General features: G+C 49.0%; 2 protein-coding genes across 2 annotated transcripts; both read left to right on the top strand.

Moving 5' to 3' along the window:
* The first annotated feature begins 1,386 nt into the window (after nucleotides 1–1,386).
* ccdc135 (coiled-coil domain containing 135) lies at nucleotides 1,387–6,926 on the top strand. Its single transcript, XM_068742777.1, has 16 exons — nucleotides 1,387–1,535; nucleotides 2,096–2,261; nucleotides 2,349–2,474; nucleotides 3,167–3,370; nucleotides 3,476–3,598; nucleotides 3,689–3,907; nucleotides 3,983–4,093; nucleotides 4,265–4,373; nucleotides 4,494–4,622; nucleotides 4,718–5,091; nucleotides 5,187–5,402; nucleotides 5,501–5,611; nucleotides 5,690–5,800; nucleotides 5,953–6,147; nucleotides 6,310–6,449; nucleotides 6,770–6,926. Exons 1-16 carry the CDS (start codon nucleotides 1,387–1,389, stop codon nucleotides 6,852–6,854), a joined length of 2,568 nt encoding a protein of 855 aa, XP_068598878.1. The 3' UTR covers nucleotides 6,855–6,926.
* A 515-nt stretch (nucleotides 6,927–7,441) lies between these two features.
* Nucleotides 7,442–14,120, top strand: LOC137905227 (PHD finger protein 20-like). Its single transcript, XM_068749445.1, has 18 exons — nucleotides 7,442–7,452; nucleotides 8,614–8,693; nucleotides 8,840–9,011; nucleotides 9,145–9,229; nucleotides 9,720–9,793; nucleotides 9,880–10,159; nucleotides 10,228–10,311; nucleotides 10,492–10,551; nucleotides 10,634–10,817; nucleotides 10,895–11,004; nucleotides 11,103–11,208; nucleotides 11,280–11,389; nucleotides 11,521–11,663; nucleotides 11,746–11,845; nucleotides 12,207–12,402; nucleotides 12,488–12,677; nucleotides 13,293–13,569; nucleotides 13,984–14,120. The coding sequence occupies exons 2-18, from the start codon at nucleotides 8,614–8,616 to the stop codon at nucleotides 14,118–14,120; spliced, it is 2,388 nt and encodes a 795-aa protein (XP_068605546.1). The 5' UTR covers nucleotides 7,442–7,452.
* The last annotated feature ends 578 nt before the right edge of the window (nucleotides 14,121–14,698 follow it).

Below are 14,698 nucleotides of genomic sequence, written 5' to 3' on the forward strand. Positions count from 1 at the left end.
GACGCGGGTGGATTCCGGTCGGGAAAAGTCGACGAAGCACAAAGAAGTGGAATAAATACCGGAACAAAACGTGAGGCCGGCTGTTTCCGAGCAGCTGTCAGGAAGTAAGCGATATGCGCATGCGCCTGTGGGTTCGCTGACTTGCCGTAAACTCTGGAGTGGCATCACGTGACCTGGGCGCGTGCTTCTACTGCGCCATTGCTAAGTGTTGGACTGCGGCAGACGTCACAATTGCTCCGTTGACATGGACAACATGTCTGCACACTGAATACAGCCTCCAGGACACTGATTCTTTGTGGCGTCAGGATCAGTAGTTTATTGATCTTCATAGTAACTTTAACAATCTGTGATCCTGCCAATAATCCCATCATAAATTATTGTTCTGCTAATTTGATTGCGTCTCCTCCTCTGTAGTTGTTTTTGTGGGAGGCAGAAGTTTAATGTCCTCAAACGGGACAGTTGACAAAAAAGGCACAAGAGATTAAGTTTTTTTTTCCCACATCCATTTTATTAGTTTTTTGTCTTTGTTTTGCTTCACACGCTACGAGTAACATGAAGAATGAAAGACAGCATAACTCATAAATACTGAGATATGATAAAGGCATTTGATTTTTGAACCAACTGACATTCATTACCTTTATTATTTACGCGAGCCCTTGAACGGAGAGTACGTGAAGGCATCACATCAAACGTCATCACGTTTTGGTTTTGCCGTTGCCCCTGGATACTCAATCGCCGCAACGCAGTTCGACGTAGTGCGCGAGCTCTTGAACGGAGAGTACGTGAAGGCATCACGTCATACGTCATCATGTTTTGGTTTTGCCGTTGCCCTGGATACTAAATCGCCACAACGCGGTTCGATGACGTTCCTGCGCGAAACAAAAAATATACTCTAAAAGAAACTTGATAATCTTTGTCGGAGTGGGTGAGTAGAAGATGAAGGCATTCAACTAAATATTTGAAAAATAATTATTAAACTAATAATTATTATTAGCCGTAATTGAACTTAATTAATGTTAAAGTAACGGTAATGTTTATGGCACGATAGAAATAAACTCATGAGTTAGAATTGTTCCTGTTTCAATAGCACATTCCCACACCGTAGCAAACGTTGATGTTGTAAAATATCGAAAATGTTCTATAAATTATGATTTGTAATTTAACATTTTGCTACCATTTACATCATTATTCACGAATTCTGTTAACCTTGTTTTAATTACATCTTAATAAAGTTTTCATTTGATGTTTTATTTTATTTTCCCAGGTGTGTGAGTGCAACAGTTACCAAATTTATCTTTATTGCACAATAGTCACAATGGCAATAATATGACTGACTGCTGTTTGTGTCTGCGGAACTCATTAAAGGCATTTAACGCCTGGCAAAAGATGGAGACTGTCCTGGAGTTGGACAATGAGGAGCAGATCACAAGTGGAAAGACGCAGGAGGAAGGAAAGGAGGAGGATGACCTCGACCTGACCGCACCGACGCAAGCGCTCAGCGAGAGGAGCACTGCTTCAGCTCCTCAGGAGCCGTTGTGAGTATCTAGACCCGCTGCACACATCACACCAAAGGAACAAAAAGATCAAAGTAAACTTTATTCATCACCCGAGGGACAGGAAATATTACGATAAAGGAGAAAAGTAAGAAAAAATATTCATAAAAAAATGTTTTTTAAGGTTTAAAAATGAGAATAGAGATAAAAATATAATGTATAAACGTGCGATTAATAATCTCAAGCAATATTCTTCCCATCCCTATTTTACTATTGAATCCCATCAGACTGCATCGTTTCAAAACACAGGGATGTGGATTGAAACGATTTCACCTCCTCTTTCTTCCTGAGCCACAGATGTGCTGTGAGACAACAGCGCTACCCACTGCACCACTGTGCTGCCCACGGCAGGATCAAATATATCGTTTTCCTTTCAGAAATGACCCCATGTCCTGAGCTTTCCCACCCTGATTGCGATATCAGAGGGAAATTATGAATGTAGGCTCCCGACAAAAGGGAGCTGCACATTTTGTTATAATATTTGTAATGACTTGAGGTGTGTTTGATTGGACTGAAACCCATGACCTGCTGTTCTTCACCAGCCTGAATCAGGAGGCAAGCAAGCTGTACCCAGAGTCCTACAGGCTCAACTCCCCCGGCGAGATTCGGCTGTTTTCCATCGCTGAAAACTTCCAGCGTCAGTATTCATATTTGTATCCCGACCGCAAACCGCTGCTGCTCTGCCCTGCCAACGAATGCGGCGTCAAGGTGAGATACGTTCTACTCGGTCAGCGGCCAACGCACCTGGAGGCTCTGGCTAACACCCGTGTGTACCGGTACTTCTCTAACATTCAGAAGTTTGTGCCGACGACTCTTCAGCCTACACCCACAATCCACCCTGAACTCTACACCTGGGAGGGCTGTGCGTCATTTGTGGCTGACTTCCTGTCGCTGGAGATGTTGGATCCACCTGTGGATCTGGTCAGAATTCACACTCACTTTATCGCTCATTTATCATCCTGGTCCCCAAACTACGGCCGCGCGTCCACATTTGGCCCGCCCCCCTGAACAATTCCAGAGACCAAAAATAATAATAATGATAAAAAAATATACATTTTTTGTATTTTTATTTTTTTCCCTTTCCATACAACATGAGTAGCCGGTGGGGGATCAATAACGGTATTCGGTGCATTTAAGAGGGGTCATTAATTCGGTCTTTTGTTTCCTAAAAATAATATTGATAGTAAAGAATATATTAGTATTCTGAAGAAAAGCATCCTTCCTTTTGTTTGGGACAATTTTAATGATGATCACACACGACCAGAAAGGTAATGTTCCATTGACTTTTTTTCTGTGAAGAAAGGGTTATTTGGTTATTATTTATTTTATTAACAGTGTTATTATTTATTTTATTAACAGTGTTATTATTTATTTCCTGACTTTTTTTCTGTGAAGAAAGGGTTATTTGGTGGCTGTCTGGAAACAATAAATGTTTAGGCCCCCCTGCCATCGTCACACTTTTCCTGTACAAACTGACCCCCCCCCCCCCATCAGAGAAGGGAGACGTTATGTGGCCCTCACAGGACAACGTTTGGGGACCCCTGCTCTAGACTCTAGAGTCTTGCAGAACGTGGCTCAGCTTTTGCTGACACTGCGACGTGTTGCGGTTGCAGCCCCGGCGCCTCCTCTCCTCCGCCTCGGTGCTGCAGAGTCAGAGCGCCACGAGTTTTGAATTTGCCACCTTGCTGTGCAGCCTGCTGCTTGCCGCCCACTATGACGCGTACTGCGTCAGCGGCTACGCCGTCAGAGAGACGTGTTTGCTGGATCAGAGCCTGCAGGAGTGCCCCCTGCTGGGCACTGAGGTCAAAGTGAGTGCCGTCACTGCATGGCTACTGTACAGATACGAGTGTAGACGTTCACTTGATGTGTGTGTGTGTGTGTGTGTGTGTGTGTGTGAGCAGAGTGTGATTCCAGAGCCGGAGAAACAGATTACAAAATACTCATTGAAGGCAGTGAGGGAGGTCAAGAGTCGCTTTTTGGACAATGAATTGAAAAAGAAACAGGATGCTGAAGCTGCGTTGCTACAGAAACACAAGCTGCAGGAGGTAATCGCTGCGCCCGAACACACAGGCCAATGACCATCAGCCAATGAGAGCGCCAGCAGGTTCCTGTTCTGATCCCGTGTCCAGGCGCAGAGCAGCGAGCAGCGACCTGCTGACCCCCTGCAGGGCCTGCGGGTCCACTGTTGGGTTCTGGTGCTGTCGGGCAGTCGGGACGTCCGAAAGAACTTCTTCATTGACGGTCTGACCGGGAACAGCTACGCTACGGATGACGACAGCTTCCTGGGCATCGAGAGCGTGTGGAACAATTTCAACTACTTTGTGAACATGCAGGACTGCAGCAGGGGCTGCGCTGTGAGTCCACGCGCACACACACACACACACACAACTACTGTCCACCAGTAGAGCTGGAATAAGTCGTGTGTTTAGGATACGGTCTACGACCTGGACGATCTCCACCTATGGGAGCCAGTCCTGTATGGCGCAACCAGCAAAAAGCAGCTGATTCGGGATGTCTTGAAGAGGAAGGAGGCGAAGGAGGTGCCGGACAAGAGTGGCAGCGACGACAAAGTGTGTATCCGTTTAGCCCGGAATATCTGATGTGAAAGCTCAGAAAGCGGGTTGGACTGAAGTGAAGTGATTTCACAGCAGCAGGGAGGAGTTTAGATGTTGTCTTTGTTTCTGTTCGTTCAGGAGGGGGAGGGGGAGGAGGTGGAGAAGGAGGGGGAGGAGGAGGAGGTGGAGAAGGAGGAGCTGCCGCCACCAAGGGATTTTGGGATGTTCACATCTTGGGTCAGCTCCATCAGTATCTCAAAGAAAGGTGTGTGTGTGTGTGTGTGTGTGTGTGTGTGTGTGTGTGGCGGGGAGGTGTTGTAATGTTGATGGTTCTGTAATAAAGTAATGAGGGTCTGATCAATAAAACCAAAGATTCCCCGCTCAGACCTGGAAACCCGCTGGCCAGGAGGACAGAAGGCGACTCGCTACCGCAAAGCAAACCTGGAGAGGTTCGCGCCGTACGTGAGGCCTGATGGCCTGGCGACCCGGCTGACGACCTACAGAGACCTGGACTGTGAGAAGCCGTTCACTTTGAAGTGAGCCCTGATTGTACAGAGCCCAGAACACCTGTGTGTCCCTTGTGTGTGTGTGTGTGTGTGTGTGTTGCAGGTACCGAGGCCGTCTCGGTGAAGGAGTCCTTCCAAAACAGAGGCGATCAGCTGGAACAAAAGGAGGTCTCCGGAGCTGATGGTTCGACCACTGAACACTTCAGGCGTGGACGACGTCTCCAGCTTCTGTGTGAGTCTACTTCCTGTTCCGCTCTCGTTTATTGCATCGTCATGAGAACACGATGTTTTTCGTTTCGCTCAGACCTCAGGCAGACCGACCGCGAGTGTGTGATGGAGTTCAGCGATATGCGCGTTGACGGTTTGCTGCGGAGGGTGGAGTCATCAGCTGAAATGACCGAGACCTTTGAAGGACGGAAAGACTTCCTCCGATACCGGCACGTTGTCTTCGACCAAAAGAATCAGCTGCAGATACAGGTAAGTAAATCAGCGGTGCACAAAGTCAACATGAAATAAACACCCTTCTTTCCTGTCATGTGATCACAATCTGATTTGTCTTTGTGTCCACACAGAAAGTGGTGGAGCGTTTCCACAGAAACGGGTCCACACCAGCCAACCGAGACGTCGCCGAGCGGGTCTTCCTATTGGCTGAACGACGCGTCGAGGTGACCTATCACTTGGAGGATTTCCGATTTATCCCTTCAAAGACGAGCTTCATCAAACCAACGGAGTCAACGGAGAAAGAGAAGGCCGGTCTCTTCGGACCTGACATGGCGTCCGTCTTCCAAGTAGGGAGCGCAGACGGACGCCGAGGTTTTCCTGCGTCTTCCCGTGGGACCGCCGTCCCTGCGCTAACTAGCGTGCGTGGTTGCGTTTGGGGTTTCAGGTAGACCCGTCTAAGAAGCCGCCGCACATCCTGCCTCTGTACGTTATGCTGCAGGACCTGATGAAGGATGAAGAGAAGGTGATTTTGCAAATCCACGAGTCGAAGAAAGAGGTGAGGCAGCGGTGCGTGAGCCACAGGCGTGATTGGAGGCCGCTCGCTAACACGTTCCATCCTCGTACGAGTGAGCAGGTTCGAGGCATATTGGCCTGCAGGCGTCAGGAGGACACCGACATTGAACTCGTCTTCTCTCCGTGGACGACAGCAGGAGCAGCCAGGGCCCGCCTTCAGAGGCAGGAGAGGGTAGGAACACAGGTCTGGTGGGGCGTAAACCAACAATGAAACGGTTTACGGTCAACAGTCTCAACGCACGCTTATTTAAATCCGCCCGACATCCTCCTCGGACAATATAAACAAAAGTTGAGCTTAATCAACAATCTGCCGTCTCGCGCCAGGAGCGTCTGACTGCCGAGGAGGAGAAGTGGCTGCAGGAGAAGGAGAAGGACATCCTGGCTCCGTTCCTGCAACAACTCGACGGCAATAAAACTCTGAGCGGCAAAGACGCCAAGAAGCTCTACCAGGACTGTTTGGAGGACTTCAGGAAAGGACTGGAGAAGCACTGCGGCCTCATCCAGGAGCGCTATGACAAGGTACAGCGTTCGCCCAGGTCTGAGCGGGAAGGAAGTATCGAAACAGGAAGTGGGAACCTGCTTCCGGGAACTCCTCCATGTTTCTGGGTGAAGCTGGTTTCCTCCTGCAGGCAGAGGTGTAGAGGTTTAAGTTTCTGACCTGTGAACAACGTGCGTGTTTAGGAGACCCAGGAGCTGCAGAAGGAGCAGCAGCGATACCGGAAGAACCAGCTGACCGTGACGAAGGAGCAGGAGGAGGAGTACCAGGCCTACTACGCTGAGAAAACCTTCCTGATAAAAGTCATCAAGACACGGCTCAACATGTATTTATTTATGGACACGCACACGCACACACACACAGACACACGTCAGCCTTAAATGAACAATCAGGCGATCAGTTACACACCCTCAGAGTCTGGGAATGTTTTTTTTTAGCCCACAGACACCTGTGGAACGTCACCGGGAAAACCGCACGAAGAGGAGAGTTCGACAAAGCGTTATTCACGGGAGCGTGACGAGCGTCATACAACTGCATTCTCATTTTCAGCCGAGCTGCTGAAAACCTTGAATCAGTTCAATCGAACGATTGCCGTGACCTGTTTTTATTTGACCCCGTTATTCATGCGTGTTCATTTTTTTCCAGGCACAAGAAGGCAGCACCTCAGCAGCTGTATCACCTGGATCAGAAGCTGAAACAAGACCCTCGCTTGAGCCGACACCTGCTGTAGTTCCTGTCGTCGTCAGATAGACCGACAGAGGCGATCCGAAGCAGTCGACGCTGCGCTGAAAAATTCATGTTCCAAAGAAATGCTGTTGAAACGCAAAAGAATGAGAACGCTACAATAAAAGCTGAACAAAAGAAAGAGGGCCACGTGAATGGGTGTCTGTCTTTCTGCGCGGCCCTGTGGTTAACTGGCGACTTGTCCTGGGTGTACCCCATCTCTCGCCTTCGGCCAGCTGGGATGGGCTCCAGTTCACAGACATTAACCAATAACTAAAGGTTGTTTACTGCAGGTGTGTAACATTATAACTACAAACCAGAGATGCTGGTCAATAGAGGTTGGATCATTAGAGACATTGAGAGTCAGGAAAAAACACAAATATCTCCGGTATTGATCTATTTATTATCGTTATTAACAGCTGGTCAATTTGACGACACAAATAACTGATTTTCAACCGCAAGTACTGACGTGTACAAACAAAATGGAGGCGAAGAGACAACCCGCCTATCAGCACAGAGAGCAACACAAACAAGCCGAGTCCGTCCGCGCATGCGCCCTACGGCCATCGCAGTATGAAGAGTGCAGTTCTGAAGTAGCGCGAGAGGTAAAAGATCTTTTCTGCTACTAATTTCCCCATCTAACTGTCAGAATTACATTTTATTAGCTTCTTGTAGGTTTATCTCTACGTCGCGGTTTATTCGCCTGCACAAAACTTTAGTCCCTCCGCAGCTGTCACTGACTCCGACTGAGCTCGGAGCAGTTAGCCCCGTTAGCTTATTTCTGCAGTCAATGGAGAGACCAACTCATTTAAACTGGTGGAGCTTTATGAACAACTTTAAACTAGAAGACGTTGCTTTCCGCCACAGGTTTGATTAGCGAACAACTCGTTTTCAAGTCGTTTCCGTGTTTAGCTTGGTCATATTTGTTGCTGTTTGAAGCTAACACTAACATAGCATTAGCGGTTTAGCTACTGTCAAATATCTTGGCGACCGCCGAGGGGCGGGGCTATAAGTTCCACTGACAGTACAGAGACCCAATGAAAGTTCTGAATTGAAACCATGAGCGACATTTCGGCCAATCAGCATCGCTCACAAAGGAAGCTTCCGGATTTTAAAGAATTGTCCAAAGTGAGATTTCTTAATTAATTACACGCGTTTAGGTTCGAAATTGTGACTTTCAGTCTCACGCAACAAAGGCTGCTCATTTCATGAATATGTGAAACGCTGATATAAAATGTTTCGCTGCTGCCGTTACGTCTGCGGAATGACGTCACGTGACGTAATGTTAGCTGTCATCACGTAAAGGACGAGCGTCTGATGGAGCCTCTGAACTCGCTGCAACATCTTTACCCACGACAAGAGCGTCACTACCAATATTTAGATTATAAAACATATACATTTTATTTTATGACGTGGCCGCATGTTGATAAAATACATATAGTTAAAACTCCATGTGTGGCACGTCCAAACATACAAATTTCAGAATTATTAAATTACCGGGTAAGTAAATTTTCACATTTGAAAATGTGCGACTTATTTCTGAAAATAAATTATCAAGAAAAAAAATGATATGATAATGGTGTCATGACTGTAATCACAACACTAAAGAGAGCATTCAATGCATCGCTTACTATAGTACTTTATAACACTATTGTTAGTGAAACGTAAAAAGAATAACAATAAAAATGCGCTTAACTTCAAGTCTATAATGTGTTTACCATGAGATTATATATTATAATATTATAATATAATATTTTTCCTGCCAGATGAAGACTCCTCCGGAAAGGTCAGGAATCATCTTTGAGGTCGGAGCTCAGTTGGAAGCCCGAGACTGCCATAAGAAATGGTCTGGACCCCCCCCCCCCCCCCCCCCCACACACACACACACATATCTATATATATATATATACTGATATGATGTCATCCATTTCTTTTTTTGTTGCGTCTGCCGAGTTGTAAATATCGGCCTGCATGATGTTCTCATCCCATCAGGTACGCGGCAACGATCGAGAAAATCGACTACGACAAAGAGCGCATCCTGATCCACTATCGCCAGTGGAGCCGTCGCCATGACGAATGGTTCCATTGGAGCTCGCAGTACCTGCGGCCGCTGGAGAGAGTCAGTCTGAGGCGGCAGGGCCGCAATCCGCCATCTTCACAACCGGTACGAGCGGATGGGATGAACTGCTGGACTGGTAACTGGTAGCGTTAGCAGCCAGTCAGGAGAGCTTTTGTTTGGTTTATTAGACGAGGTTCTTCTTTTGAGCTTACGTTTTAGGTCTGTCTCTGTGTTCAAGGCTTTTGTGTCGGGTACGAAGGTTCTGGCCTGTTGGACCGACTGCCGTTTCTATCCGGCCAAAGTCCTCAGCGCCAACAGAGATGGTGAGGACTGCACTTTCATTTCCATGAAAATCTGTCTTCCGGTAAAATCTGATTATAATGAGAAAATAAAGAAATACATTTGCTTTCCATTTTTGTGCCCATGAGGTACAAAATGCGCAATGTTCACCAAAATGAAAGGAAATTGCTGACATATTTTCAGATTACAGCAACAAACCATTTTATTATTTCATTTTTTTAATAAAATCCTTTCAGGAATTTGATCAAGTAAAAGCTTGATAGATGATCTGGTTTCTGAGAGGCTGTTTACGGTCTGCCGGTGATCAGCTGACATCGAGGGCTAACTAGCCGCCCTCTGGGTCTCGGCACAGAAGTCGCCTCATAAATGAGACGATTGTTGTTATCGGTTATCAGATCAATGATCGAATGTCACGCATCTGCAAGTATCAATAATAAAGTGTGTCCTAATTCCAGCTCAAAGTGAAATGCTGCTTTCACTTTGCCTGTGTGTGTGTGTGTGTGTGTGTGTCAGACTCCTACACAGTGCGTTTCTTTGATGGTGTTGTTCGAACGGTGAAGCCCACCAAGGTGAAACCTTTTAAAGAGGTGAGACTCGCTGCCCTCCCATTGGTCCTCGGTTACCTGGCCGCAGCTCTTTGTTTTGGATCTTAACTGTTTTCATTTGTCAGCAGAAGTCGAGGAGGGAGAAGAGTGCGGTCGGGAGCGAGGGATGGGAGGAAGGGGAGAGCGAGGAGGAGAATGGCGATGAGGGAGAGGAAATGGAGGAGGAGGAAATCGAGAAGGATGTGACGATGGAGGACAAGGAATTTACTCAGGAGGGGGAAGGGGAGGAGGAGGAGGAGGAGGAGGAGGAGGAGGAGGAGAGGAAGAAGAGGAAAGCCGAACCTTCATCTTCATGCCCACCTGCAAAGATGGAACCCGATGACGCTGTTGAAATGCATTGTGGGCCGGGTCAGTATCCTAATACGGCTTTGGTCTGGCTACATGTTGCTAATGCTAACGAATCATTCGTCTCCCAGATGGAAGCAGTGTTGCTCTGAATGAGCCAATCACAGCCGGCTCCACCCAGTCAGTTCTTCCTGACTCCGCCCACATTGAGAGAGGTAATGTTTCACACAGTCATCATTGTGTTGACCTGAACCTCATTTCAACCAATCAGAATTTGTCAGTTACACACGTTACAGTGAGCATTACGGATGGAATCAACGACAACGACGGTGTTGCTATAGCAACAGGCTGTATCTGATGCGTTACCTCCCTCTTTGTTGTTGTCTTTACCTCAGATGTTCTGTTGGAGCGTCAGTCCCACCTGCCCACCACGCACAAGTTCAGCAGAGAACCCCGTAGGAAGTCGCCCGCCCGCCGCTGCCCAGCGACGCCGGCGCTTTAGCGCTGTAGCTCACGCTGCTCTCTCTCTCCTCTCAGTGTACAGAGTGATAAAGAACCAGCCTCCTCCCATCCTCTCCATCGAGTTGGACCACAATCCTTTCAAGTGTCCCGCTGCCGGCTGCGCCAAGTCGTTCAGGAAGGCCAGCCTGCTGCACTACCACGTCAAATACTACCACTCTGACCAGCAGCAGGGTGAAGGCGATGAGCCGCAGGCCCGGAGGTAGGATGCCGGTTCGGATCCCACAGCGCTTTACGGGAGGGGAATCGGACTTGTTTTTTTTTTTATTGTGCTTGTAGGAGGAAGTTCTCGTCTTCTAAGAGCAGTGACTTCGTGTCAGACGTGAAAAGTGAAGAGCTGAACGACACCTATCGCCATGACGACGCGGTGCACAGCACCATGGCAGCAGGTAGGACAGCCGCATGTGCACACAAGTGTGGTTCATCCACCTGTTGGCGACAGAACCGGTGACGTCACATTACGTCCTCTTCCTCACCTGCCTGCAAGGAGGGGTGAAGAAGGATGGAGGTGGAGCCCACCGAAGGGAGAGGAAGAACTTCCTGAGGGTCAAGCTAAAGAAGAAGAAGAAAAAGAAGAAGAAGAAGAAAGGCCAGTCGGGTAAGACTGTTCGTCCCGCTGACGGTTCGAAAGCTCGCGTGATCGTTGATCCGTGTCGGCGCCGAGCCCGTTTTCTGTTTCGTTGTCAGGATTTGGGAGCAGCGATGACGAGAACTCGGACCAGCCTCCGTTCACCTTGAAGCTGTCCACCGAGCCTCACGGGACACTCGCACAAGGTGGGACAGACACACACACACACACACACACGCACGCACGCACGCACGCACGCACGCACGCACGCACGCACGCACACGCACACGCACGCACACAGAGACGAGGAGCGCGCCGACGCTGCTTCCTCTTTCAGCGGACGACGGCAGCGACTGGTCGACGCTGACGGCAGAGAGCGGCGAGGACACGTCCTCTTGGCCTGTCGCCATGGACACGGAGGAGTGCGAGGTGGTGAGGTGCGTCTGCGAGGTGGACGAGGAGAACGACTTCATGATCCAGGTGAGACGCGCCCGCGGCCGCTCCAGCATCGGCCGCCGGCCGCTCTGAAACGCCGCGTCACGCCGCGCCGTCTCTGTTTCAGTGCGAGTCGTGTTTCTGTTGGCAACACGGAACCTGCATGGGTCTGTACGAAGACAACGTCCCGATCAACTACGTCTGCTACTGCTGCAGACACACTGCAGGTAGGACGGATAAATGCTTCCATTTAAAGTGAAGTCCTGGTCCCCGTCAGAGTTGCCATGGTTACCGGTGTCATGGTACAACTTCATGTGAAATTAGTTACATCGTAAATTTTATAAAGGGGAACTTTTTTTTTTTACTCGTATTTACTGATGAATTGTTTTAATTTATTCAAGACAAGACCCGGTTTTCTGTCCGTTATGGGTCATTGTAAATAAATAAGTCTTTAAGTTATCTTATTGTGAAAATCAAACTGAAACGTGCGTGTTGACGGCCGTTTCCACGTGAACGCGTGTAAAAGCGTCCGTCGGAGGACGCCTCCACCGCTCACATCGACACTGACCTAATTTGTTCCTTCGTCAGGCTGGAGGCGGGCTCAGCGTTTCTTGTCGGAACCTGATTTGCTGATATCTGGTCGCATGTTCGGCCTGTCGTGTGTGAAGGAGAATTACTCTGCGATAAACTCCTCCAAGATCTCCCACACCAGCCGTCTGCTGGCCCACATCCACGGCCTGGGTCAGGTCCTGGGTGGGCTGCAGCTCCAGATCAGCCTCCTGCAGTGAGTCCAGTTCCACCGGCGCCCCTCTTCCTCTGTGCCAGGCAGGAGACGTGTTTCCAGTCCGTTTGTCTGTCCATCCGCACAGCTCTCCGTCCCATCCTGATCTGCAGCTGTGGAGGTTGCCGTGGAGACGAGAGGAGGACCCCGGGCTGACGTCCACCCCGAGGGGAGAATCTCCGCTTTGTTATGTCAGCAGCGAGCACTGTTACCAAAAACCTGCATCGTGGGAACGATCAGAAGAGCAGGAGAAGAGCGGCGTGAAGGAAGAGCAGACGGTAAAAACGTCACGAACAGCTTCCTGGTTTAGATTTAGATTCACATCTGGTGTTACAGTTCTTGTCCACACGGAGGCGCTATAGCAACCACAACGTTCTCTTAGTGCACAGACGATAAACATTTCATTTAGCTGTGATCAGCAAAATGACCTGTAGTTGTGTGTCGACTCAGGGGGTGTGGCCTGCAAAGGCATGAATGGAGGAATGTGCTTTTATTGTGAAACTCTGAACCTTACCTCCATCACACCAGCTCAGGTGCACAGCACTAGTTGCCATGGTGATTGGGTTAGAGTTAGCAATCCACACCGCTACCATGATCGAGCGGTCAAATTAAACATTCACTGGAATCTGTTTTTAAACATTTGTTCTCTCTGTGGAAGTAGTCGATATATGTGGGGGGGTACAAACTACAGCCTGAATCAGAGGCTTCTCTTGTTGCTAGGAGACCACCAAAACCTGCTTGAGGCACTTTGAACTATTTTTACCTGTGGCTTTTTTACCTCAAAGACAATAAATGTATCTCGCTGTGCCCCCCCCCCCCCCGTCAGACCTACATCCCATCGTCCGAGTTCATTCTGGTGGTTCTCAGCAGCAACTCTCACTGTGTTTCTGCAGGAAATACAACCTGAAGCCTTGAACCCGCCTGACGAAACGACATGCGGGCTCACGGAGGTGCACACTCCCCGCATGGAGAGAGAGAACCACACACACGCACACACACACGCGCACGCAGGCGGCGGCGGCGACGGCGAACGCGCACACACCCCGACGCACCCGGAGGAGCCTCACCCAGCGGCTGAAGTCGAGTGTCGGCTGAACCTGCTGGATCACATGGAGTCCCTGCACCACCAGATCAGCACCAGGATGGATCTGATCGAGAGGGAGCTGGACGGTAAACGCACACGTAAACACACACAAACGCACGTAAACGCACACAAACGCTGATTCAGGGACAGCAACGGCGCCACAAGGAGTCATATTTCATGTCTGACTGTGAGAATGTCGTTTTGGAAATTCGCATACGTTGGATCCTCGGTTCTCGAACAAAAAAAAAAAAGTTTAAAATGCCTCGGAAGTCGTTTATATAAGAATAGAACGAGGCATTGATCTGGTGCGTAGGAACGGATTAATCGAGTTTCCTTTATTTCTTACGGGAAATAGAGTTTTGGTTTTTCGAACAGTATTACGGGAAGAATTATGTTCGAGTGCCGCGGTTCCACTGTGCTTATTTAAAAAAAACTTAGACACCTGGTGGTGAGGCGGCAGATTGCAACCAATTAAACGCGCTGTCTCGCCCTCTGTCCAGTCTTAGAGTCCTGGTTGGATCATTCGGGTGAGCTCGAGCCTCCGGATCCTTTGTCCCGCCTCCCGCAGCTCAAACAGCGAATCAGGCAGCTGCTGCAGGACCTCTCCACTGTGAGACATCTGTCCATCTGGCGCTGACACTTCTCCCGCCAGTCACTTCCTCGCCAAAGCAGACTGATGCCGGGGAACAAAGTGGGACAGATTCAGCGTGGAGACGGGGCGACGCCCCCTCCGCCCCCGCCCCCCGCCGGAATGAAAAGGCGCGCTGCAGCGCACGGATGACGACGACGTCTCTAACAAACTGAACGTTTTCTTTCAGGTACCATAGCATTTCCAGGACCGCCTCCTTCAGCCACAGGTTTGAGTGTCGATGGATTTCTGTGCGTCCCAACATTTGCCTGTTTCCATGGCTCGTAAAACAGCTGACCGTGATGTCATCGACGCCGGACGGCGCGGTTTCGACTGACTGCCTGTTCGACAGGATGGATTATCTGAAGATGTCCTTCAGTGATGCTTTTATACATTACAAACTTCCCCAGCAGAGATCGTGTACTTGTACCCTGAGTACATGACCGTAGTCATTCATGTATAAAACGAATATCGCAGGTTTTAAGGTCACAGCAGAAAGATTAGCGCTTTAGTGTTCCGTTCTCAGGATTGGTCCTCGGCTCGTTCAGTTAATAACTTTTCTGTTCGTAAGCTAGTTAGCTCAACGA

Source organism: Brachionichthys hirsutus, chromosome 2, assembly GCF_040956055.1.
Source record: "Brachionichthys hirsutus isolate HB-005 chromosome 2, CSIRO-AGI_Bhir_v1, whole genome shotgun sequence".
NCBI classification, from domain to species: Eukaryota; Metazoa; Chordata; class Actinopteri; order Lophiiformes; family Brachionichthyidae; genus Brachionichthys; species Brachionichthys hirsutus.

What these genes read in the sequence shown, in the direction of transcription:
- LOC137905227 (XM_068749445.1), top strand. Translation starts at nt 8,614, where the DNA reads ATGAAGACTCCTCCGGAAAGGTCAGGAATCATCTTTGAGGTCGGAGCT. An exon ending in TGAAATGCATTGTGGGCCGG is followed by an intron (nt 10,160 to 10,227) that starts GTCAGTATCCTA and finishes TTCGTCTCCCAG; the next exon opens with ATGGAAGCAGTGTTGCTCTG. An exon ending in CTCCGCCCACATTGAGAGAG is followed by an intron (nt 10,312 to 10,491) that starts GTAATGTTTCAC and finishes TCTTTACCTCAG; the next exon opens with ATGTTCTGTTGGAGCGTCAG.
- ccdc135 (XM_068742777.1), top strand. Translation starts at nt 1,387, where the DNA reads ATGGAGACTGTCCTGGAGTTGGACAATGAGGAGCAGATCACAAGTGGA. An exon ending in TGGATCCACCTGTGGATCTG is followed by an intron (nt 2,475 to 3,166) that starts GTCAGAATTCAC and finishes TTGCGGTTGCAG; the next exon opens with CCCCGGCGCCTCCTCTCCTC. An exon ending in GCCTTCAGAGGCAGGAGAGG is followed by an intron (nt 5,801 to 5,952) that starts GTAGGAACACAG and finishes GTCTCGCGCCAG; the next exon opens with GAGCGTCTGACTGCCGAGGA.